Source organism: Staurois parvus, unplaced genomic scaffold (assembly GCF_062004578.1).
Source record: "Staurois parvus isolate SC_StPar_1 unplaced genomic scaffold, SC_StPar_1.0 ptg000530l, whole genome shotgun sequence".
Taxonomy (NCBI): domain Eukaryota; kingdom Metazoa; phylum Chordata; class Amphibia; order Anura; family Ranidae; genus Staurois; species Staurois parvus.
In genome coordinates, this window is record NW_028318326.1 from 8,742,341 (window position 1) to 8,768,156 (window position 25,816).

The 25,816-nt window shown below is 43.5% G+C and overlaps 1 protein-coding gene across 1 annotated transcript in view; it reads left to right on the forward strand.

Annotated features, from left to right (window-relative positions):
- Positions 1–25,816, forward strand: part of LOC149451620 (dynein axonemal heavy chain 11-like) — a 590,344-nt gene that overhangs the window by 500,381 nt on the left and 64,147 nt on the right. The window contains exons 66-68 of the mRNA XM_089690376.1: positions 8,971–9,213; positions 12,648–12,830; positions 14,087–14,202. Of these exons, the coding sequence (XP_089546502.1) occupies positions 8,971–9,213; positions 12,648–12,830; positions 14,087–14,202 (542 nt within the window). The remainder of the gene's footprint in view (positions 1–8,970; positions 9,214–12,647; positions 12,831–14,086; positions 14,203–25,816) is intronic.

Here is a 25,816-nt window from a genome sequence, read left to right on the forward strand (position 1 = left end):
TAGCATCTACAAATGGCGGTATACATACTAGGATTTGGGTTTTTTTTTATACTAGTAATGGCGGCGATCAGCGACTTATAGCAAAACTGTGGTGGGCATTCTGACACTGGGGGGGAACTCTCTAACGGCCACTGACATCTCCAGCGACATTAATACAGTGATCAGTGCTAATAAAAAGCACTGACACTGTACTAATGACACTGGGCAGGAAGGGGTTAACATCTGGGGCGATCAAAGCGTTACATGTGTGTTGTGTTGTGCTTACGCAATGTGCCGTTTTTCTAGGGAGACATGCTGCTTTCTTTCTCTCTGCTGTGCAGAGAGAGAGAATGCAGCATGTCCATGCTAACAGGAGAGAGATCTGTGTCATTCATACACAGATCTCTCCCCTCTCAGCTTTAACGGCGATCACCAAGTGCCGACAAAGAATCCCCGGCCGACCTGATGATTGACATCCGCTGCAACCAATGGAAGTGCAGGTAGGGCTGCGAATGCACGCACACGCGTCCCTTATCGTTAACTTCAAAATCACGTATATATTTACGTGATTTTGCGCAGAGCGGCCACCCTCCAGCAGGTATTAAAGTGTATATTACCCTAAATATTTTTCTATGTTTGTGTTCACATAAGTATATTTTATAAATCATAGTCCCTATCATTTTCATAGTCTCCATCTGAAGTACCTGGTTGATCTTGTCACCTTTCTTCCTTGTTCTAAACTTACTAACTGATCTGTGCTAGTAATAGTCAGTTGATCTGTGCTGGCATAGTCAGTTTTCATCCTTTGGCTAGCAGTTCAGAGGGACAGGACAGAGTGCATACAGATACAAAGCATGGCTGTATTGGGTAGTTTGCTCAGGCACCACACCCCCTGACCAATCACAGTTTATCTCTGGTATTAACCCCCTTCCAATCACAGCCTGCTTCTGGCACTAACCCCCTTCCAATCACAGTCTGCCTCTTGAACATGCCCCCTGCTCAAGCACAGCCTGCAGCTTGCATCAGGCTATGGAATGCAGACACGCTGTGTGTTTGCACAGTGTCCTGTAAGCCCCTCGCATTATCACAAAGAAGCAATGCATGATCACATGACATAACCTTGCAAAATGGTAAGAAAAATAATTTCTTAAACTAAGCAAAAGCAGTTATGGTGCCTGCATAGTTGTAACTTTATTTTGAAAAGTTGAGTATATTTGAGTTGATTCACATCGGTGTGCTTCTGTTTGGGTGCAGAATGATTTATCAGCATTTTGCACATAGTTTTAGTTGCATTCCCACTGACTGCTGTTTGACCTTGTGTTTTCATGGGAGTGTATCAAAGTCCTGCATGCTGTCTCTTTGATGCGCTTTTACTAAACCCGCAGTCAATAGGAACCGTGTTGAAAACGAAGATGCAAGCGCACTGCACCCATGCTGTAGCCAAACCACACTGCACTTGTGTGAACCTGGCCTAAGGAAGTGTCTATAAATTTGTTCACAACTTCTTTAAATGCTTCTTAAGACTAGGGGAGAGATACTTAAGTTAACACTAAGGGGGAGATGAAGATGCTCTACTACTTATCTTAACTCCTACTCTGGCCGACTCTGGCGCTATGTGTGGTCCCTCTGTGTCATCACATACAATAAAAGGCTATTAACCTTGCATTGTACATGGGGGAGACTGCAGTGCAATCCCAGCCAGGAGCACCTTACAGAGGAGGCCGCACTGGACCAGTCACATTGATCACGGAAGCATGTTGGAGCAGGGAATAAGGTTGTTTTTCTCTCTGTCACCTCTAGATATTAAGAGCAGTTAACGCTTGCAGTGCAGTGCTGAGGGGATATGTCTTGCCTAATACCCAAAGTTCAACTTTATTATTCCATAGCCACATTTATGGTGTTTTTTATATCTGTCTGGAGTTCAGCTTTAATTCCGAGAATGAGTTGATACCTTACCTATCAGTTGTACATATGTGCAGTAACAGTCAATGTACATCTCCATCTGATGTATAACCAGAAACTTTATGCAGTATTCTAAATGAAAATAAATATTTTAGAAACTAAAAAGGCACAGAATTGAATCTAGAAGATGAAAAATAACAAAAAAGCAGCTATGAGAAACAATATAAACTTCCACAAAAGATTTTGAAAACCAAATTATTTACTAATAATTTCATTTAAAAAAAACCTTGTCTTTTCATGACTGTTCTGCTATTTCAGAGCATCAGACTTTTTAAGTTTATTGTGAAACGAGCACATTGAGCACAGAGATGCTGAGAAGCTGAACTGTGTAAATAACTACGCCCATGATGCAATTAAACTAAATGACAATCATATTGCTGGGACAATCAAAGCTCTATGTGGCATGTTTAATTGTAAGGCAAACATATCCGTGATGGGACAAAAAACGATGGTGTGTTAACCTTCCTCATTACCGACACTTCCTGCTCAGTATTGTGTCAGCGACATCTCGGAGGGATAATCACACTGTACACATGCAATCATCGCGGGAGAGGAGAATTCCATTGAAATGAACATTGTCAGACTCATTTCACAATTGCAACAAAGACATTGTACAGTGTTAAGAGAGTTTAGAGCTAACAGAAGAAGGGTAATCATAAATACATACGTTCCCATTTACTAAAGGAATAATTCTCACCCTAGCTTGTGCTCATTTCAAATGCCCAATCAGGTTCTGGAAAAATCTTTGTTACATTTTTCTTCTAATCTCTTGAACATGAAATGAACATCTCCTATGGTGAAAAAAGAGTGCTGTAGTAAATCAGGGGCATTGTGTGTATTTTATTTAACGAATTACAGTTTCATCACTAGGTTGTAGGTCAATACCAAATCATAATTTTAGAATAATGAAAATGGCCTTTTTTATTTGTTTATAGGAAATATCTGTGTAAGGCTAGGTGGGTTCTGAATCATTAAGTTAGATGTGACTAAAGATCTGACATCTTTTCCTTTTTTTCTATGATCGCCATGCATGTTTAAACTGAAAACAGAATAGTAAGCCAGCTTATTGTAGTGCCACCCTCTCAGGAGCATTCTGATTTGGTCCCAAGGTTCATTCCCTAGTATGTGCACTAGCAGCCAGGTACACAGTCTCAGTCACTCTTCCGGATCAGTAATCAGTCTAGGGCAGCCTTTCTCAACCTTTTCAACACAGAGAAACCCTTGAAATAAATTTCTGGTCTCAGGGAACCCCTGCTAATATTTACCATATCTACAACTCATGACGCATTATTGTGATGGTCAGTGGGAAGAATGCTCCTTACATTTGTGACCAACAGTGTCAGTGGGAGCTTATCTGAGAGGCAGAACTTGTTCATTGCTTAAGAAACCCCTAAAAATCTTTGGAGGAACTCTATGGTTCCATGGAACTCTGGTTGAGAAACCCTGGTCTAGGAGTATTCTTTTTGATGCTTTATTGAAACCTGAATTTGGATAGGTGCAGGATAACCATGGGATACTTCAGCAACATCAAGTAGCACATCTATCTTCTTCCTAAAGATTCTGACTACATTCCTTGCAAATAATGGGCTGAACTACACAGGGACACCATTACCCATGTCCAATTATGAGCACAAACTGACTCTGATGCAAGAGGGATAGCAACAGCACACAGTCATTGGGATCTCACACACAGGTCTGTACTGTCTAATGTCCTTAGTAATAGTAAGCCAATATCTTTCAGACACCTCTCCAGAGAATCCTCCAGATCATATCCCCAAAAGAAGTCCCTCAGTCAGCTCCAGCAGTATTCAGTAGACTAGGCCCCCCAGCTAGTTAGCTAGGACCTTGATGAGCAGTAGAAAAGCACAGCTGAACCACCCAGAAGGGAGCAGCCCTTCGAGCTGGGATCTCCTCCACTTGGACAAGAACCCCTCTGACCCAGGCTTCACACTATTTATGCTCACTCCCAGCCTCCACGCTGGGCACCTTCCCCGCATAGATTGGCCGGGACCATATAAATATTCATACTGTAGGTTTGACTCTGTTCCAAAACAATCCAGAAAATAGGGTCAAGCAGTTAAACCCACAACCTGTGAAACTCAGAACAGACTAGAGCAATCACAAGCAGTACCACAGATTACAGGGGAACTAAGTACTAAATTTACCTAAACCTAGCACCTATCTAAGAGGGTGCCAGGTAATGGTGAGGTTGGCCATTCAAGGAATCAAAAACTCAACTTACATACTGTTACAGCCTAAGGATTTGTTCACACCATGTCTGTTGTACTGCGTTTTTCTGCACACCAGTGCATGTGTACGGTGTGGACAGGGTACACAGAAGACACATCAGGAAAATACAGCTCAACAGAGGCTTGTGAACAAGCCCTAATCCTGCACAGTAGCGCAATAATAAAAAGGTCCCCCCTTTCTAACCTATGACAAAATAATGAGATAATACTTTATATGTCTGGGGGATGGATAATATAGTTTTGCATACCTTTATGCACAATTTTGCTATCCTCCTCCCTGTCTTTTCCAGTTATGACAACTAGTTTACCAAAGTTGCTCTTTTTGCTGGCCTTTGGTCTTGTCGCTGCCCCCCTCACTGATGTCATCATGTCTGCACTGTAATCAGTGCAGAACCAGTAGAAATGTCATCAGCATGGAATGTAACTTTTGAAAGTGTTCCCCACATTCCAGCATTGGAGGGAAATGCACCAGACCAGTGATTGTTGCAGGACCATGATGTATGGTGAGTATTCATTTATTATTCTATCCCCTAGAAAAAAAACATTAGATCCTCCTTCACTAGGAGAAGGGGGAGCTTTTTATTACTACTTTTCTGCACTTTTTTAAAATTGAAGGTATTTATGTATATGTCTTTATTTCCAATACAAAACTAAAAATAAATTTAAAAAAAAGGGGAACAGATCTTACAGCTGTGTTGGCTAATGACTAGAAAGTCTGAAAAAACTGTATCCAAGGTAGAATAAATGGCTCTACAATTTTTGGTTGTATCTTTACTATAAACAGACTTTCTAGATGCACAGTTTGCCTCAAAGGCATAAAGGAATTATTTGGATAGATTCACTTGCTACTGATGACAGACATCATGAACTGTAAACATCTGATTTAAAAAAAGCTATGCTTTACTGCTTAGTGCTAACCTAATATTTCTATTAACAAAACAGTTTGTACAGCATAAATGAAAATCGATATTAGGATCTGTTACATGTTTATTTATACTGCTATCAGCTATTTGCTGTACTCCACACTGTAGGGTGGATTTACTAAAACTGGTGCACTCAGAATCTGATGCAGCAATGCACTGTAGTCAATCAGCTTCTAACTTTAGCTTGTTCAGTTTTACTAAATAATCCCCTATGTCTTTGTTGATGATGATGGGTGGTCCAACTTTGTATGTCATGTCTCAAGCAAAGCTTACATCACCCATTTTACATTAATAAACAATCAGGTTATGTATAAGACTGCCCATAAATGGCCAACTGCCACCTCAATCTAATGGCCAGTACAAAACTCAAGTGAGGATCAAACCATATTTGGGTACACAAAGGATATTGAAAGAAAGGTGTGCTGCCTCCATCCATCGGATATGCTGAAATGTCTTTTGTGAGTGCCCTTAAATGTTTCTTTTCCTGCAGTAGGAAAGAGTGTGGATGTTTGGACCTGAACACTCTGGTGCCTTGTTTGAGAAATGTACCTAACAGAGTAATATAATTTTGTGAAAGGTCATATGAAACATAAATCTTTTCTGAAAGTTTATACATTCTAAACAAGTTTAAAACTGTACACAGTCGACCCCTGCAAAGTCGCGGTCCAGAGTTCACAGCCTCAGTCGTTCACGGATTTTTCCTTTCCGGCAGATCAGCCCAGGGGGAGCTGATCTGCCGGAAACAGTTTACCGCGTGTAGCTATCTCGAGTGTTTTGCTGAGTGTTCTTGTGTTTTGTTCTTCTTAAAGCCTTAAGATGCTGCCCAAATGCACTGCACCTTCTAAGGCTTCTGGCAATTAACTTAAGCGCCAGAAGAAGTTTAAGACACTTCAGGAATAGGTTGAACTACTGGATTTGCTCCGGCAACTAAAAAGTTATGATGCAGTAGCACGCCATTATGGCATCAATGAAAGTACCTTACACTGCATAAAGAAGAATGAGGCAGCGATCAGGAGTACCATATCAGTGTTAGAGTGCCAAAAAAGTTAACAACCATAAGAAATAAAAATATCATCAGGATGGAATCTACCTTGGCATTGTGGATCACCAACTGCAGGAAGAAGAACATCCCCTTGGACAGTAACATCATCCGTGAGAAAACACGAAAATTGTACCAGTAGTTCGCTACAGGAGACAATGCAGAAGTTACCTAAGAAACGCAACCAGGACCATCAACAGCACTGGAGCCTAAAGATTTTCAAGCCAGCAAGGGATAGTTTGATCGTTTTCAGAAACGATTCAATTTGAAAAGTATTTATCTACACGGAGAGGCAGCACTTGCCGATAAAGAAACCGCGGAGGAGTACCTCGAGACCTTCAGGCACATCATAGAGGAGAAGGGATACAAGCATGAACAAGTTTTCAACATGGATGAGACTAGCTTATTCTGGAAGAAGATGCCGTCCAGAACTTACATCATGAAGGATGAAGCCAAAGCTCCAGGGTTTAAGGCACAGAAGGACAGAGTGACGCTCATTATGTGTGGCAATGCTGCTGGTTACATGATCAAACCAGGCCTCATCTATGAAACAGCGAACCCTAGGGCCCTCAAAAACAAAAATAAAAACCTACTGCCTCTCTACTGGATGCACAACCCTAAGACCTGGATGACCAAAGTCCTAGCTTCAAACTGGTTTCACCAGTGCTTCATCCCTCAAGCCAAGGAAACTGTATTTGTATTAAATCAAATTATTACTGTATTTACCCTAAAAATAGGCATTTTTTTTCCCACATTCAAAATTCGTGGTTTTTCACAATTCACGGGTGCTCTATGAACGTATCCCCAGAGAATTTTGGGGTCTGACTGTCCTGAAAACCTAATATAATCCCAATTATTTTTCCAAATCTGTGGGGAAGTCATCCCTTCTTCCTGCTGCGGCGCCAGAAGAGGAAGTGAAGAAATGTGTCTTCATTGAATCACAGAAAGCAACAAAATACACAAAAACACACCTGCCCTTTTTTTTTATTGCTGTCTTGTTCATAGTATCGAGATTTCCCCTCCTTACCTGTCATAGTGAAGTTTTATTACATTGGAGGCACACACAGCAATAAAAACTTGATCGAAACTTTAAAGGATAAGTTCACATTTCATAAAATACTATATTTTACACCCATATTCAGGGTGCAACATGTAACATGTTACGATCAGGCCCCCCCAATCCCCGCTTTGACTGCTAGCGGGGGATCTTCTCCCCCCTCGCTAGCTGTCAAATTTTGAAAATGTCACTCATTCACAGTCATCTGTGAATTAGAGACTACAAGTGCCGACAGCCTTAGCGACTGTCAGCTTGAAGCGCCGTGGTAGTTCATTCATTCTTCCTGTCAGTATATCTGCTTGCTTGTACATCCCTGTGCAGCAAGCAGATATACTGACAGATCTACAAGAGACCTGCATGGCACCAGTGGTCTAGTGATCGCTGGTGTAATGGTATACAGGCTCCTGCAGACAAAAATAATAAATGCACATTTTTTTAACTTAACCTTTAACTCTCCCCTATTCTATTCAAATAAAAATATTTTGACTGGAGTTCCACTTTAAACACGTTATCTAACACAAGAACAAAAATCTATTATATTGTGGTTTACTAGTCCTTGGGTGTGGTGGCTGCATGATTTTTTTGGACTAAGACCATTTTCAGCAAGTACAGAAAGTACCTGTTGATGTTGCCAGAAATGCAGTGTCTTTGTCACTTTCTGTGAGCTGAACCAAAATCACAAAGAATGCTATCTTCCTTCAGTAAACTACTAATTACCACACACCCGTGTAAAGGAAGATACTCTATGCTTGGAGTTCTAAATCAGGAGAACACTGTAGTGTGACAACTAGGGCTCCGTGCATAGATACAATGGAGTGACTAAGCATAGCCATACTAGGACCAGGTGAAAATAAAGGAATTATCTGGAAAGGAAAACTAATGCAGCCATCTCATCTAATGTCTGATAAACTACAACATGGTAATTTTTATTTTGAGGCTTAAATACTCTTTCCTGTTACATGGCGCCTTAGACATTTGGTATTGAGCGATGTACTGTGCATTACAATCATGTCCAGAGTTCAGGCATCAGTCTGTACATCAGGAGAAAATGCATGAAAATGTTTTAAAGCTAATCTTTGAATATGCTGTTGAAGCATAATTGCTTACACTATGAACAGAAGATGTATAATACATCCCTGCAGCTGAACATCACCATCCTAGAGCCATTTTATCGCTTGATGAGATTTAGAGCGACACATCAACTGGTCCCTTGTGTTGCATGATATCATTCCAGACTCATATTTTAAGCCTTAAAATACTTGACCCTCAATATTATTCACGCTGTAAGTTAGTCAAACTTGCTGTATGGAGCAGTAGAAGCAGCATGCGTTGAGCCAGACATTCTCTTGATCTCTTGGAACAATGACTGAAAAGAATTGCAGGGACAAGAGAATTAAGGACGGAGTTCCCGCTGGTGAAAGCGCAGGAAACCTGGATCTGTAGCCACCCGCCAAGAAGGATTATTTCTGTTTTCTGTCATATTCAATGAAACTCCTTTATAGCACAAATCTAAGGGTCCCTAGTGTACAGGGACAGGGAGGAGGGGGGAGAGAAAAACAAACAAGAAATATAAAAGGATTGCAAAAAGTGGATATGTTAGTACAAGGTTTCTGCCACAACAGCTTGGCTTATTCTCCTGAAATAATGTCATTGATGGTCATTTTGCTGAAATTTCTACCAATATCCCCAAGAGATTCATTGTGAAATATATTTCTTGTCATGATGATTATATCCAATGTTCTTTTTTTTTCTTTGCTCTAGTTTGATAGGAAGCTTGCCTTGGCGCCTGGATTTGTGATACCCTCTAACCTTGATTATGAAGGCTACCATAGATACATTGATGAGATGTTGCCACCTGAGAGCCCCATCCATTACGGCCTCCACCCCAATGCAGAGATTGAATTCTTAACCGTGACTTCAGACAATCTTTTCCGTACCTTGTTAGAATTGCAGTCACGGGATTCTATAAGCAGGGAAGGAGCACCTCAGACAGAGGAGGAAAAGGTTAGTCAGATGAAGCTTGTACAACATTGTATTCTGTGCATGTTCCCTGCAGTGCCAGGTTTCAGTGTCATCTTTACATATGACATGATATTTTATTCTGCCTTACATCTGTAATATTTGTTGTGAAAGCTATTTTCACTGCAATTAGGGTGCTTCAGTTTATTCCTGTACTGTGATTATGCCTCAGTGACAGCAAATACAGGATGAAACAAACATTAAATAAAAGGGATTTCCAAAAATTGGAAATCCTCTGGGTGTCTTCCTCCCAAAGCCCATTAAAGAAACAGCACTTAAATCTCCATCTGTTGTTTCTTACATTGGTTCGCATACTGGGTTTTTTAAGTAAAATGTGTTGGTTCTAATACAGAAAAAAAATCAGGCTAATAAAGTCAGGTTGCAAGAAAACAGCTAGTGTTGCCTACCATATGGTAGTTTGGTTTCCAAAGTTCCCCATAGCCCCAGAAGACCACTCTAGATTCTTGTTGTGTCCTTACTTTGTCATCACTAAAACACAACACAGAGCATGAGTGCCGTTGACCGCAGAGCTATAGTGATGACAAAGCTCAGCCCATTGGCCACTGATTGGCTCACTGCTATCATATTGTTCGGGAAGGGGGGAAGCAAGGAGAGTCCTCAGCCCTGTGTAAGCTCTGCCTTCCTTTAATGCTTCTTCCTTTAATGCTAATAGCTGAATGGAGCGATGGTGGAGTGAAGGAGAGGTAAGTATGTGCAGCTGGGCATTTACATGAACCAGTTGTTCTTCCCCTGCATGCTTCCTTCCCCCTGAAATGCACTAACCTAATAGATGTCAATATACATCTTTACCCACTTTTTCCTGATTGTGTTGAGGACACCAATTTTCTGTTATCTATGGATTGTTTAGACCAGTGTTTCTCAAACTTTTTTCAGTCAAGGCACCCTTTAAAATTATGGATAATCTCAAGGCACCCTTTAAAATTCTGCACAAACTCAAGCCACCCCAATCTAAAATGTAAAAACTATTCTACACACATCCAGTACACCCAACTTAGAGGTGATTTATTCTTCCAAAGCAAATACACCTTTGAACACTGGTACTGATTAGTATTCCAGTGTGTCTCTCTCATTTTCTCTTCCTCACTTTGCTAATGTGATCCCAGTGCTGATGGAGAGGGACAGGAGAGGGCCAAACAAGGATGAGGTGCATGCACCCAACGTCCTCCTTATGAACTGATGATGTCTTTGGTTGTTAGAATGCTGGCAGTTAGGAGGTCATAAAAGTGCACAATGAAAACCTGTGGCTTTGTGTACTAAAAGGCAGGATTGGTCCACCTGCTAGCTTGTATACAATTTTTGGGCATTTTGCCAAGGCACCCCTGAAGAAGCCTGAAGGCACCCTGGTTGAAAAAGGCTGGTTTACACTAGCTAGATTCAAGCAATGCCCTTTGACTTTGGCCAGTAATGTATTCTTTAATTAATATTTCAAGGTGTCCTTCATTTTCATCTTAATAAACATAGCATGCATGCATTTTATCAACTGAAAATGAAGGAGTGGAACCCCTAGTCTTCCTACACATGCGGGTCTGAACAAGGGGTTTACTTTTATTTTAAAATGAAAAAAAAAATCCTTTCAAGTCGTTTTAAACTACATCAAATATTGCACCTGTAAAACTTGAATGGCTGAATAATAAATCTCCCAAAGGATAACATCATCTCAAACCCTTACTTATCAAAGACAAATCATTAAATTGGAGAGTTTAATAAGGAGTATGGTTATGATCTAAAGATGGACGCCTTTCCTGTGGAAGAATTCATTAACCTGTTTACATGATTCCTTTTGCTATGTGTTCCCTTTGCAGATTCCTCAGTCAGTGTGCCAAATTGACTGTATTAAGCCTCAATTTTTGTTATATATTTTTAATACCTTCAGATTTTGTATGAGCGATGCAGGCAAAATGCTGTTATGCCTAAGAAATAAAAAGCAAACAGTTTTCACTGATCCCGCCAGGGAATTCAAGTGCTAGAATAAACTAATGCGCATTCAGGTTTACTTCATCCATCCTCCCCAGAGTCCCAACCTCTTCCATTCCTGCAGATGACCTCTACAGCTTCCACTCATTATAAGTGTTGCTCTTCTACAGTATGATGTATCCATTAAAATGCAATTATGCTTGTATACAGGAACAAACAAACAACTATATCATGTTTTTTTTAAATCTGCATAGATACAATAACATTGTATACTTGTCTTTTTCCTTTAAAGCAGAAGTAAACTTGTTAGTGAAGGTGAGCTTTTGCCATAATCTTCAAGTGTACACAACACACACATACCTCCTTCTGTACTGTCTTCCATCAATGATGGATTTAATATCCTGACTCTACTGCATTCTTGGCCACTGCCATCCTTTCCACCAATTCTTTTGGGTCCCACAGAGTTCCTTTTCAGTGACTGGACACCCACAGAATTTATATTCTCTCCTGCACCTGTCTCTGTTTTCTGCATGCTTAGAATAGAGCCATGCTGTACATTGCACAGTGCAACATGCATGCAATGCAGTGTATTCAGAAAACCAAAAGTCAACAGGAGACTTTCCAAAAGAAAAAACTTTTGCATGTCTCTTCTTCTAAAAACCTTTACCTCTCAATTACTTTTTGGTTAAAGTGAGTTTAGTCTGCTTTAAAGCAACCCTGTTGCTAGGGGGATAAGTGAATTAGTGTAAATGGAGGAGAAAACGTACCTGTCCAGCAGGTGGCAACTCCAATCTTCACTCTCTCTTAGGATTAAGGTTGCGTCTGGTATCAAACACGTTGGTATGCTCACCGCTGTGCACTGTGGTCTCCCTTGCCAGCCACTACTGTGCCCAGGGGTGGACTGACCATTTGGAAACTCGGGCACTGCCCGAGGGCCTGGGGTCAGTAGGGGGCTCCATGAGATGCCCCTGGTACCTTTTTCATAGGCTTTTTTGAGTTTGGGCAAGGACACAGGGGCCCCATGATCCCCTATTGCCCGGGGGCCCCATGAGTTGTCAGTCCGCCCCTGACTGTGCCTGAGCTGTTATACAGTATGCTCCAATTTATTAAGGGTATGATCATAGGTGGTATAAATTAGAGAGATAGGATGAAAGTGCCCAGTAAAGGAATAACTGGATCCCTGGAAAGAGATTGGAGCAGTTTTTGTTCACTGATTATGATCTATTGAGTTATTTATAAGTAGAATTTTTTTTCAGCATCTATGAACACAGGCAAATGACAAGAATATTTTAGGGAAGGTTAAATATATATCATATACTTAATATCAGCACAATTAACTAGTATAAGGCAAAGACAGATATGAGATATGACATTTGATAGTGATTTACTTGTTTTGAAATGTTATTGAATATTTTCTATTCCTATAGGAAAAAGAATTGCTATAATTGGCAGCACTGAAATATTCAACTACACATTTTTTTCAGGTTAAGACATTTTTGGATGATATTCTAGATAAACTTCCTGAGGGTTACAACATGCCTGATATAACCTCAAAGACGACAGAGCGCTCTCCATATATCCTTGTCTGTTTCCAGGAGTGTGAAAGGATGAACTTTCTACTTTATGAGATCAGACGTTCTCTAAAGGAACTTGATCTTGGTCTAAAGGTAATCACCAGTTTTTAGATCACTGAGATTCATTGTGTGTAATTTAAAATCTACAGAATAGTTTTAGCTTATATACCAATTTGTGATTCAACTAAATTAAACCTGCACAATTAAAAAACAATTCCAGACACTACTACCTTGGCATGGATGCCCATTGTGTCCATTTATAGGGTAACTACATGTTCATGAAAATGTGACATTCCACTTGTCCGCATTAAGAGCCAGATCGTCCAACAAGCAATCTAGGCAGGAACCTAGAGTTCAGCGAGTTATCAAGGGGCCCAGGTACAATGTCTACTGCCCTGCATTAAACTAGGCAAACAGCACAATTTACCAAAGCTGTAAACCTGCTGTCACTTTATCAAGGGTGGAAACACTTGATGTCTGATGGAGCCATTGCAATACAGACAAAGCAAAAGTGTGTGTGTGTGTGGGGGGGGGGTGATCTCTGGGCTTTCGCTTCATTTTCTCAAGTTCTAGGCCCAGCCATGTTGAGAAAGATCTACCCTTTGTCTAGTTTGGCTCATGTGCCAATGATGGCTTTTTTTTCTCTATGACCAGCTGAGCAAATTCACAAGAAACTACAGTCTCAAAGGATGTCAGGATACTGGAGAATATACTGGGCAGGTTAGCCAGGGAGGGGTGAATATGTCTTCATCAGAGGCCTGTACTTGTACAGTTCTGATGAGGAAAGGGGGTGACGTGCTATTTTTTGTTTTAAAAAAGTGCAATTATTCTTTATGTGACATTTGAAAAAAACTGTAAATGTAGCAGACACAATATAAGCAAAACATTTAATTCAATCTTAAAGCAAGTTTGTGTTTTACACATTAAGCTATTTGTGTTTTTGTTTTCTAAAAATCGAACAATTGGCCCAGTCTCAAGATTATTACAAAGAAAGCAGGACCAATTTGTTCATCAAATGAAATGCCATTTTACTGATAATGTTCTACCCTGAAGTCTTTCTGGGCTGAGAAATAATTATGCAGAAAAACACTTTTGATTTATGCACTCCTCCTGAGCATACAAGACACTTTATCTGAAATACTCTAGGTGTTGTTACTGCTTAATATTCCTTTTAGTAAATGAGTTATGTGTCTGCTGAAAGCTGAGGGTTGTGCATTGTTCAGGCGTCAACTTTCGGCACCCTGTGTATTTCTGGGAAAAGGAGAGAACGCTCTTTACCATTTATCATGTCATCGTATCACAGTTGCTATCTGAAAAGCAAATAGCTCACTGATGTTTTCTTTTGTTAGGGTGAACTGGCAATCTCCTCCGAAATGGAGCAACTGCAGTCAGCTCTGTTTTTCGATACTGTTCCTGAAACGTGGACGAAGCTGGCTTACCCTTCAACCTACAATCTGGCTCAGTGGTAAGTTGGGGACAACAGAGTCAAAGGGCCCATAAAGTGAAATCAAGCTGTAAGTTGTACACTAAAAGATGACTCTGATCAGTGCATTTATTACCAGTAAATTTACATAATATCAAGTTATGTGTATTTTTATTTTCTTAGTCTGTAAGCTGCATAAGAACTTGCATTCACTATGGTGGACGCTCTCAAAAAGCAACCTCTAATAAAAAAAAAATAGGGTGGATCCAGTACGTATATAAAATATGTAATGAATAATGGCAGCTACGTTGTTCAGAGCCCAAGCAGAGGGCTTATTAAGTAAAGAGTGAAACTTTTTAACACTTTAATTTTAATTTAAAAGCTTTACAATTACAGTATGTTTTGTAATTATTTAAAGAAGCAATAAAATAATACAAATAAAGAAATAAAAAAAAATTAAGTTATTAATACTTAGCATGAATTTGGGAGCTCCTGTTTTTTTATATCTATAAAAGGTATACACAAAAGTTTTTGTGTAAAGCTTCTGAAGTAGACTTGGATGGGGGAAGTGGAGTGGGTGATTTATGTAAATATGAAGATCTGGCATCTAGAGGTCTTACCACATACCTGAATAAGCCTTCCAAACCTCTCTGTCACAGCCAATTGCCATTCAAAAAGCAAAGCTCTGACACTTCTGGGTAGTGTTGGAGCTTGCTGCTACATCCCTCCACATTCGTATTGGTCCATCTCCATGATAGGCACACACTAGCCAATAGGAATGTGCAGGAAGGGTAGTGCAGGCTTTTAGACAGTCACAAAATGCCAAATCTGTGCCTGCCAATATTACCTGAGATTCTGCACTGACAAAATCTTTTAGGAGACTACCAGCACTAGTTTGCCCCCCTTCCCCCAGTGACATATATTTTTAATTTAGTATTTTGTTTGGAACTGCACTGATTCATGAAATTGATGCACTGACTGAACAAAAAAGGCAAGACTAATTACAGAGCCATCTTTTTTAGCCTTTTTATTATACTCTACAGACCATACACTTTGGGGGTTATTTACTAAAACTGGAGAGAGCAAAGTCTAGTACAACTTTGCATAGAAACCAATCAGCTTCCAGATTTTATTGTCAAAGCTTCATTGAACCCCCAAATCTACCCCTTTATGTTTAGCACACAGTGGGCTCATTCACAAAAGCATATCGCATGCATTATTTAGGTGCCCAGACAAATTTTCCCTATATATCGCATGCGATCCTGAAACTGTCATTTCACTATACCGTGTTGCAGTATGTGTGACAATTGTGCGCCTAGAAAATGGACGCTGGCAACCATTTTGTCTCTCATCCTCCTTCCCCCTTCCTTTTGAATGGAATGTGAGTCTGTAAAGTGAACTAAGGTCAAAATGCATATCGTACTCCAGGGCTGTAAACCCTGAATTAGCCTGGTTCCAGAATGTCTGCTTGACAACCACTTTCCTCTGCTCTGACAACCATAACTCAGTCGGTCATGACCTGTAGGCCATAAAAAGTACATCCCACATGAGTTTCATACAAATTCATAAACTTCAGCAGGAACTGGGCACATTGATATGAAGTATATATTCGGATAGGTCATTTTATTATTTGTTACATCTTTTTCTGTAAATATTTTAATTGCACCATTTTGACCTTTTTATTAATAAATCCTATTTTCTGAAAAGTGTTGAAACTGTCTCTAAAGCTTTTAATGCAAACTAAAGAACCCCTATCTCTGAAGAGTGCTACTGTATGTGATAATCCTATGAATACATCTGTCTGTGGTGACAGTGTTTTACAGACACTTATACTAATATCATAGTGTTACTGCTAATATTTGTGAGTTTCCTCCTTCTCTGTAAGAAGATGGTGGTGGCAGTGTGAAGGGTTAATTTCGTAATTAACCTGACCCAGTAACAATCGCTTTCAGGCTGCTGGCACATAGATTGTGGTCCCGCGAGCTGAAAAATCTTTGTGCAGGGCGCAGCTGAGAGTGGCATTGTTATGCAAGTGACAGCGCAGTCTGAGATCGGCTGGTCCTTTGGTCACAGGTTGGTGAGAAGGGCTGGGGTCTGACACCGCGCACCGTCACATATTCACATATTCACTGTCTCCAAGCAGAGTTTTGCAGACATCTGGGGGCCAGGCTAATTGGGGTTTATAGCCATGAGCTCTCCCCCGGGACCTTGATGCCTTTGATCTCTGCATCAAACAGTCCCCATGTCACTCAACAGAGAGGGAGGGGGGATTTCGGAGGAATCTGATTTGGGAGTAGAAAATGATAGAAGATGGAGGCCTTTGCCAAAATGGAGGTTCGCATCCATCTCTGTGTGCACGTTTGCTACAACATGTATTGAGAGTGTCACTTTATATGGCCTGTCAAGGTCTATGGGGAAAATTTGAAGCCAGGGAGGAAGTCACCTCAAACTATTTCTGTCTTTGATTCACACCTCAAAAACCAACCAGAACAACGTATGTCATAGGCAGTGGCAGCACACCTGGATTGGAAGTGCGAGGGGCCCTATTGGAGTTGATAGCCGTTCCTCAGAGAGGGAGCTTCGGCCTCCAGCTCCAATCACCCTTCCTTCCCATTCAGGTACAGCAGCTGCTGGCAAGGCCTATGGTAAATGGTGTCTGGGTTCAGGGAAACCCTGGGAGGGCCCACCGTGCAGTTTATGAGTTGGATGGCAGGGTGTATCCTTCCCTTATGCCTTCGGCCAACTTCATCTCACAGGAGGTGCAGACAGAATGGGCCAAAGAGACAGAGGGAATACCGCAGTCAGGGATCCAGAAGTCCCGCAGGGTCTGGGCATCACCAGTAGTCCCGGTCCCCAAAAGGGGTCAGATGACCAGGCTTTGTGAGGACCTTGGAAAACTGAGTGCCAACCCTGTGGTTGTGGCCTACCCCATGCCCAGGAACCATGCGGTAATGGAGCAGCCGGCATATACCCACTGTCTAACCGTCATGGACCTGAACAGAGGGTATAGGCCAACATCTCTAACCCAGGAGGCTCAGGACAAGTCAGCCTTCACCACCCCATGTGGCTTGCCTGAATTCACGGGAAAGCTAGTTGGGGTTGAGAGCTCACCAACCACCTCTCCAGGGGTCAGGGATGACCTACAATATGGAGTGGAACTGTGTGCAGTTGCCTATTTTAGGGGCCTTGCAATGTTCGGCCCTGTCTGGGAAGAGCAACTTGGACCCCTGTCACCAGTTATGAACAAACTGCCAGTGCCTAGTCTGACCGTCAAAAATGGTAACTGTCAGAGGGGCATGTCAGTGGTTCAGCACTGGGAACCACCAGTAGGAAGAGACCCCCAGAGGTCTGGAAATGGGGAGACTGAGGCAATTTTGGCCTGGCCTAATCCCCAGGCCAAAAAGCAGGTTACATCAGTCTTGGGTACAGCTGGCTACGGTAGGACACCTGGGTGCAACTATCATGGCTCAGCTGAACCTGTGACTGATCTAACAGACAAGAAAGTGATGAAAATGGTGTCCTTGATGCTAGCATGTAAAGAGGACTGTTCAACCTGGACGAAGGTACCTGCAGGCACACCTGGGAGACGAGTTCCAGAATTCACCTGTCCGCTGCCGGTGCACACACGTGCTACTACCTTCGGGTCAGATGTAGTCCTGGGCCTGAAGAATGAGACTGGAGAGGGAAATCTCATTCTCTACCTCGACAAGAAGCTACATCTCAGTATGTTAGCATATGACACCCTGGAACAGAAGTGTTTTGTGATCAGGTGGGCACCACGGCAGTTGCTGCGATATCCGGGTAGTCACAGCAGACTGGTGCTCACCCCTCACTTTGTTGGCACAACAGTGCTGCTAGGGAGAACAGCACCCTTCTCAGAAGGAACCTGGTTCTCCTGCAGTGCAGGTGTACCAGATCACACCAAGGTGAACGTCTGGGCATAACGGATCTGTGTCCTGATCAGCCAAACCAGCAGCTGGTGTTGGTTGCTTAAGGAGGGAAATTTCAGTTCCCTCCCATGCAACCACCTGAGAGGGAAGGTGTGACAAATGTGCACCTAGAGACATGGACGCTGGAATCATTTTGTCTCTCATCCTCCTTCTCCCTCCCTTTTGAATGGAATATGAGTCTGTAAAGTGAACTGAGGTCAAAAGTGCATATTGTACTCCAGGGCTGTAAACCCCTAATTAGCCTGGTTCCAGAATGTCTGCTTGACAACCACTTTCCTCTGCCCGGTCGTAAAACTATAACTCAGTCGGTCATTACCTGTAGGCCATAAAACGTACATCCCACATGAGTCATTTTTCATACAAATTCATAAACTTCAGCAGGAACTGGGCACATTGATATGAAGTATATATTCAGATAGGTCAATTTAATATGAGTCACATGACACCTTACATCCCTATGTAGCAACTACAAGAGGGTAGAAAGCAAGATCTTTTATCCAGAGTGGCAGGATATGCTACAGTTTGGTAATATTAATCTGCCAGTTGCTAGGATGCTACCTGTACCTATTGAAGGTTATTGACCGTAGCAGGGGCGGACTGACAACTCATGGGGCCCCCGGGCAATAGGGGATCATGGGGCCCCTGTGTCCTTGCTCAAACTCAAAAAAGCCTATGAAAAAGGTACCAGGGGCATCTCATGGGGCCCCCTACTGACCCCGGGCCCTCGGGCAGTGCCCAAGTTTCCAAACGGTCAGTCCGCCCCTGGACCGTAGTATGAACTTGTAAGGGATTTGGTCCTAACCTTGGTCACCGCCTAACACTCATCCCCAAATGAGGTGATTGGCTATTTGTTCTCAGGAGACACCCCTTTGAGATAATAGAAAAAGACTGACAGCCTGGAGAAAAGTGAGCTCTCCCTTTTAACATCAGGAACCATTTTTGGGAGAAAGGCAACCTTTTGTTTGGACGATTGGACTCTGCTCAAACTAAGGACTTTCGCAAGTATTCTGCCTTCTGAAACTTCTTTCTTTTATTTCTCTGTTGTTTTATTGCTCTCTTTATATATATATATTTGTTAAATCTTTTTCTGTAAATATTTTAATTGCACCATTTTGACCTTTTTAGTAATAAATCCTATTTTCTGAAAAGTGTTGAAACTGTCTCTAAAGCTTTTAATGCAAACTAAAGAATCAATGTCTCTAAAGAGTGCTACTGTATGTGATAATCCTCTGAATACATCTGTCTGTGGTGACAGTGTTTTACAGACGCTTATACTAATATCAGTCATCATATCATAATGTTACTGCTAAGATTTGTAAGTTTCCTCCTTCTCTGTAAAATGTTGGTGGTGGCAGTGTGAAGGGTTAATTGCATAATTAACCCCAGTAACAATCGCTCTCAGGCTGCTGGCAAATAGATTGTGGTCCCGCGAGCTGGAAAATCTTTGTGCAGGGCGCAGCTGAGAGTGGCATTGTTGCGCTAGTGACAGTGCGGTCTAAGATCAGCTGGTCCTTTGGTCACAAGTTGGTGAGAAGGGCTGGGGTCTGACACAGCACACTGTAACAGTATGTATCGCAAAACACTCAAAACGCATTGGTAAATACCTCAAGAAAAGGTGTTAAACTCAATTCACCAAAGGAAATGCATGTGGTAATTAAGTAGTAGTCCAGGCATGCATTATTTAAGGAATATAAAAACATAATAGCCAATTTTGAGTAGTCTCTACCTTTTTGGATCAATTCTATCAACAGTAATGCATAGAAACCTAAATATGGGAATATGGAAATCATTGGGGTTGATTTATTAAAGGAAAAACTTGTTTTTAGTTTTGGATTGAGTGGAGGTGGATTAGGACACCTGTCAGGTTTTTATTATTGTCAGTGCCCCCAATAGATTCACCCTCTCTATTTGTCCTGTTCACCATTATTGAAAGAGAAAGTAAAAGAATTCCAAATTTTGGATCGTTCCCAGAATAGTTATAGAGGAGACATCTTCCAATGGGCACACAGATGGCAAGAAAAAAGAAAAAAACTAACAGGGGTTATAAACCTCCCTAACTCTATCCAAAATGAAAAAAATGTTCTGCCTATAGTCCTACTTTGTGAAAATAGGCTGTGCAATTTGTTAGTTGTTCCATTGCTTAGAACATGAGGTAAAGCTTCACTTTGCAAAGAATACCCAATCACATGCAAGGAAAAAAAACAAAAATTTTTCTTGCACATGATTGGATGATGGAAGTCAGAAGAGCACTTCATTTACTAAGCTCTGGAGCAACTTCACTTGCAAAGTGCTCACTCTATGTGCCTTTATTAAATCAACCCCATTACATTTAGTAAATCCACCTCATTACATGTAGTAAAATATGCGTATTTTCTCCTTTTATTTCACCAGACTTTTAGAGACTTGTTTTTGTGAATATACAAGCTTATACATCATTTGCTGCAAAAAGCTCCCAATAACTCCAAACATAATACAATTCAGGGCTTAAAATTTCGAGTCTAGACCTACTAGCCAGGCGCAAACCTTACTGTGCACCAGTTGCCCCACCCAACTTTGCCCAGGTCCGCCCCCAGCCCTGCTTCCAACCACGCCCCCTTAAAGCTTATGAAATTAAATTTTTCTTTAGAATAAATGGTCCAAAATATAAAAAACTGCAATTATAACATAGCTTTATTATGTCAATTTAAACATAACAGCAATAGCTTAATAGCAATAGGGTGCAATCAAAATATCAAGTTTTACAGCTTTAAACCTGTAGTAAACATTTTGTATTTTTTTTGTTTATCTCCTGCATCTTTAAAAAGAGACTTTAGTAGCTAAAGTCTCTTTTAAAAGATGTAAGTTTAGTTTACAGAAGTATAGCATAAGATAAAGTGCTTATTTTGAGCGCAGCACAAATAATGTCATTTACCTTAAACTGGCGGGTGTAGGGATGTGCACCATTGGCGGGTCTCTCCTTCACGTGTCCCCCACGTTGGTGTAGAGCGGGCCTCTCCTCGTGTCCCCCAAGGTGGTGTAGAGTGTGCCTCTCCTCATGTCCCCCAAGGCGGTGTAGAGTGGGCCTCTCCTCGTGTCCCCCAAGGCGGTGTAGAGCGGGCCTTGTGTCCCCTAAGGCGGTGGAGAGTCGGCCTCTCCTCGTGTCCTCCAAGGCAGTGTAGAGCGGGCCTCTCCTCGTGTTCCCCAAGGCGGTGGAGAGCGGGCCTCTCCTTGTGTCCCCCAAGACGGTGTAGAGCGGGCCTCTCCTTGTGTCCCCCAAGACGGTGTAGAGTGGGCCTTATGTCCCCCAAGGCGGTGCAGAGCGGGCCTCATGTCCCCCAAGATGGTGTATAGCAAGCCTCGTGTCCCCCAAGGCGGTGTAGAGTGGGCCTCGTGTCCCCCAAGGTGGTGTAGAGCGGGCCTCGTGTCCCCCAAGGCAGTGTAGAGCAGGTCTCGTGTCCCCCAAGGTGGTGTAGAGAAGGCCTCGTGTCCCCAAGGTGGTGGAGAGCGAGGTGGTGGAGATCAAGCCTCGTGTCCCCCAAGGCAGTGGAGAGCGGGCCTCTCCTCGTGTCCTCCAAGGCAGTGGAGAGCGGGCCTCTCCTCGTGTCCCCCAAGGCGGTGGAGAGCGGGCCTCTCCTTGTGTCCCCCGTGGTGGCAAAGAAGAAACCGGGAGTCGGAAACCGGAATCAGAAACCAAAGGCGGCTTCACAACAAGACTTGGAGTGCAAGTGGAACACAAATCGATCCCCGGGGCCTGGGGATCGCATTGCAAGCCACCCGCTCCATTGCAAGCCACCCGCTCCATCTGTGATCACCACAAAGCGATTTGCCCTCTCATTTGGCGAGCGGGCAAGTGGAAATTTCAAGCCCTGATACAATGTACATACATCTCACAATGGTTTAATCCCTTATTAGAACAAATGTCATATGTAGTGGGGATACTTTATTTTTTCACAAATATTTTTAGAGATATCTTCCCACTGACAAGTTCCCACTGACATCTATAAGGTGGCAATTCTTCCCAGTGATCCACAAGTATAAGAAGCCGCCGCCCCCACGAGAGGGGAAGCCGCCGCTCATGCCTCCCACCACCCGCAACTCCGCCGCGGCGTCCGTCCTAGCAGATCTGCCGCGGCCTCCTGGATACACCACGGGCCCTGGACACATCACATGAGGGGGAAGCCGCTACTCACGCAACTATGGGAAGCCACCGCTCAAGCCTCCCGCCGCCCACAACTCTGCCGCGGCATTTGTCCTGGCAGGGCCCGCCGCGGGCTCTTGCATCAGCGGCCTCCCACATCAGAGTTTGCCAGACCCTGGACCCGCAAGGCTGTCTGCTAAACTGGCAGGGCCTGCCGCAAAAATTAAAATCCACTAATTAGACTGCCGTCCAGGTAGCAGCAGGTAGGGGGCACGCACCGGTGGCCCCTCCTGACCCTACCTCCGCCACCAGGAGGAGAACGGTGGCCTAGGCCTACTCCAAAGTCCACTCCAGCACCCGGCCTCACGGGGCTTGCTGCGCCCTACCACGGCACACCCCACTGACATCTGAGGGGAGCCTGCAGCAGGCCTTAAAGCAATAACAGATGAACCCGGCCTGATGAAGCACACAACCACCTACCACGACGTGATCCTGCCCGGACCTGAAGCCCATCTGTCTACAGCGAGAGAGAGGGTCCGACCTCTTGTTCCTTGTTGAGCCCTACTGAGCCCAGCAGATGATCTCGGCCTGGTGAGGCCTACCATCACCTACCACGATGCAACCCTGCCCGGACCTGAAGCCCATCTGACGACCCTCGTGAGTACAGCGCGGGAGAAGGCCCGACTGCTGATTCTGTGATCCCCCAGCCCCTACTACTCCCATCTCCCGCAGCTGATGCCCACCCCTCACAACCTTTTCTACACCTCATCTCCACCACCTGGGAAACACTTCCGCTGTTGATGTCCACCCATCATCTCCTCAAGCCAAACCTCACCCCTCAATCTAGGACTTACACAAACTGGAACTTGCAGTTTGACTACCCTCGGCCACAACCTATCGACCTGAACTCTACCCATCCTGATCCTAAGCACGAGAACTCTAGCTTCAGGAAGATATAGCAATGAGACACACCACTGCACGGTAGACTATCTGCAACCAAGCACCCTGAGAAACTTTCCACCACAGTTGTCCGCCACTCCGTTTACCTTCCTAAAATGCCTCCTTTACTCCTCCTCCTCATACTCCTCTCCTTCGTTCCCAAAATCTCTTCTCTATATCCCTCTGCTCCTCCCAAACAACTGTACATTGCACCCCCACTGCTTCCTTCTCCCCTCTACGGCTCTCACCACCTCCTCCTGATGCTCCACTCTCCCACTGACCCGAACACCTCCACTGGTAGACTTACTGTACATCCCGCTCCCATGCCACCTTTCTCACTCTTCTTCTCATAACCGTGGGGGACCCGAACCCTGGTCCTCCACCACCTCGCTCACCCACAAGGCACCCTCCTACTTCCACGAACTGCCGCAACCCCCTCAATCTAATACCTGTCCCTCTGCTCCCCAAAACCACCCCCCCCCCCCCGTTTTTGTGCGCACTCCTGAACGCCCGATCGGTGTGAAACAAACTCACCGCCATCTACGAACTCTTTGTCTCCCGCTCCCTCAACCTCCTAGCGATCACTGAAACCTGGATCCAAGCCACTGACTCTACCTCCCCTGCGGCACTCTCCTATAGAGGTCTCATCTGGACCCACTCACCCAGACCCAGCGGTCGAAAAGGTGGTGGGGTTGGTATGCTCCTGTCACCACTGAGCACCTTCCAAGTCCTGCCAAACCCCCCCTCTCTATCCTTCTCCTCCTTTGAGGCCCACTGCACCCGACTACTCTCTCCAATCCCTCTGAGGATTGCTGTAATCTATCGGCCTTCTGGGCCCGTATCCTGCTTCCTCGACGACTTCTCCGCCTGGCTACCCTTCTTTCTCTCCTCCGAGCTACCCACCATCATCCTTGGAGACTTCAACATCCCTATCAACATTAATAACCCGATTACATCCCAACTCCTCCACTTAACCTCTTCTTTTGCACTCGCACAGTGTATACAGTGTCTTGGAAATTCGCTTTAACGAATTTCTCCTTACCGTGAGTACTCGCAGTTGGATGCGCAGAAATCCCCCATAAAGCTGTGCGAATCTCGCTTACCACGACTGCAGCTAAACTACACAATTCCTGCCCCTCCAACTACTTTTAGCTTCTGTTGAGATGTGGGTGATTGGAGCTCCATTTCCCAAGAATGATCACACGACACTCTCAGGATGATGTTGGAATTCACATAGAGACTGGCTTCAGACTCAGCCCCCGATTTTATTACAAACACACACGCCCCCCCACATGAATAAGGTCAATTCCCTCCCACAGAACAATGCAATGGGGAGTGCTTATACACAGGATGTACTTTCCGATTGGAGCATAGCCTTTCCTATTATCTATCACTGGTCCTCCCCCATGAGCCCTCTGAGGTCAGCAGACTTCCTCCCCTTCCACCCATGAGCCCTCTGTGGAGAGCATATCTCCTCCCCTTCCCCCCCATGAGCCCTCTATGGAGAGCATATTTCTTGTTCCAGCTCCTAGCAGTATGTTCATTCCCTGTACAAGCATTCCCTAGAAACATCAGTCTGTACCTGGATGGGCCCGATACGATCTTTATTAAAACACATCCATCCGGATACAGTTCAGGTCGGTAATGGGTTGTAAGATATGCATAAGCCTACACGCGGAGTTCGTACCGCTTGGTGCCTTGCGTTATGAAGTCCATGTGGTACTATGCTGCTGATATGTGGATACAGGCCCGCGGCCCACCACCAGCGGCATTCGCATCGAATGCCGTGGTGGTATACACGCCGGTCTATAAGCGCAGATCTGCTATCTCATCCATTACCGAGCTGAGTACTGTAATACATACATTGTACATGCGCATGGCCCAATTGCAGCCTTCAGAGCTTTAATTAAGCCACACGAGAGACATATGAATAACACTCATATATGACACATTTAAAGTTCAACCAACAATACAAAATTTCCATGACAACAGTCCACCACCCACTCCGACGGTATCACCCTGGACCTTGTTTTCTCTCATCTCTGCACTCCCCACATCCTCACAAACACCCCCTTTCCTCTCTCTGACCACAACCTTATTACCTTCTCCGTCTCTTCGTCCTAAAACACCTACCCCTCCAAATGTCAAACTATCACCAGCCGAAACCTCTGCAACTTGAACCCTGCCCCCTTCCACTCTGCAGCTGACCAACTTTACGACAGTATCCTTCCCCTGTCCTGCCCTGACCTGGCCACTGCTGTTTATAACATCTCGCTGTCAGCCGGTCTAGACTCGTTAGAAATAAAATACAAAAATCCCCCTGCGCTCCACAGAACCTAGTGAGTAAGCTGCTATCACCTGTTCTTTATACCGCAAGATGTGTGAAATCAAATCATATAAGTGGTGAAGCGCTCAACTTATAATTACCTAGTGAATACACAAATCATAATAATCCAAATAATAATTAATATATAAAACTAGTGCAATATCTTTATACACATAACGAATATATATCCCTGGTGATATAGTGGAAACTTATATCTTTTAAACTGTGCAAAAAGTGAAAAAATACAATAATTAAATAAATGGTGATGCCACACTGTGAAAATAATGGCAAAAGTGTTCAAAATAATGTCACTCCATGCTGCAA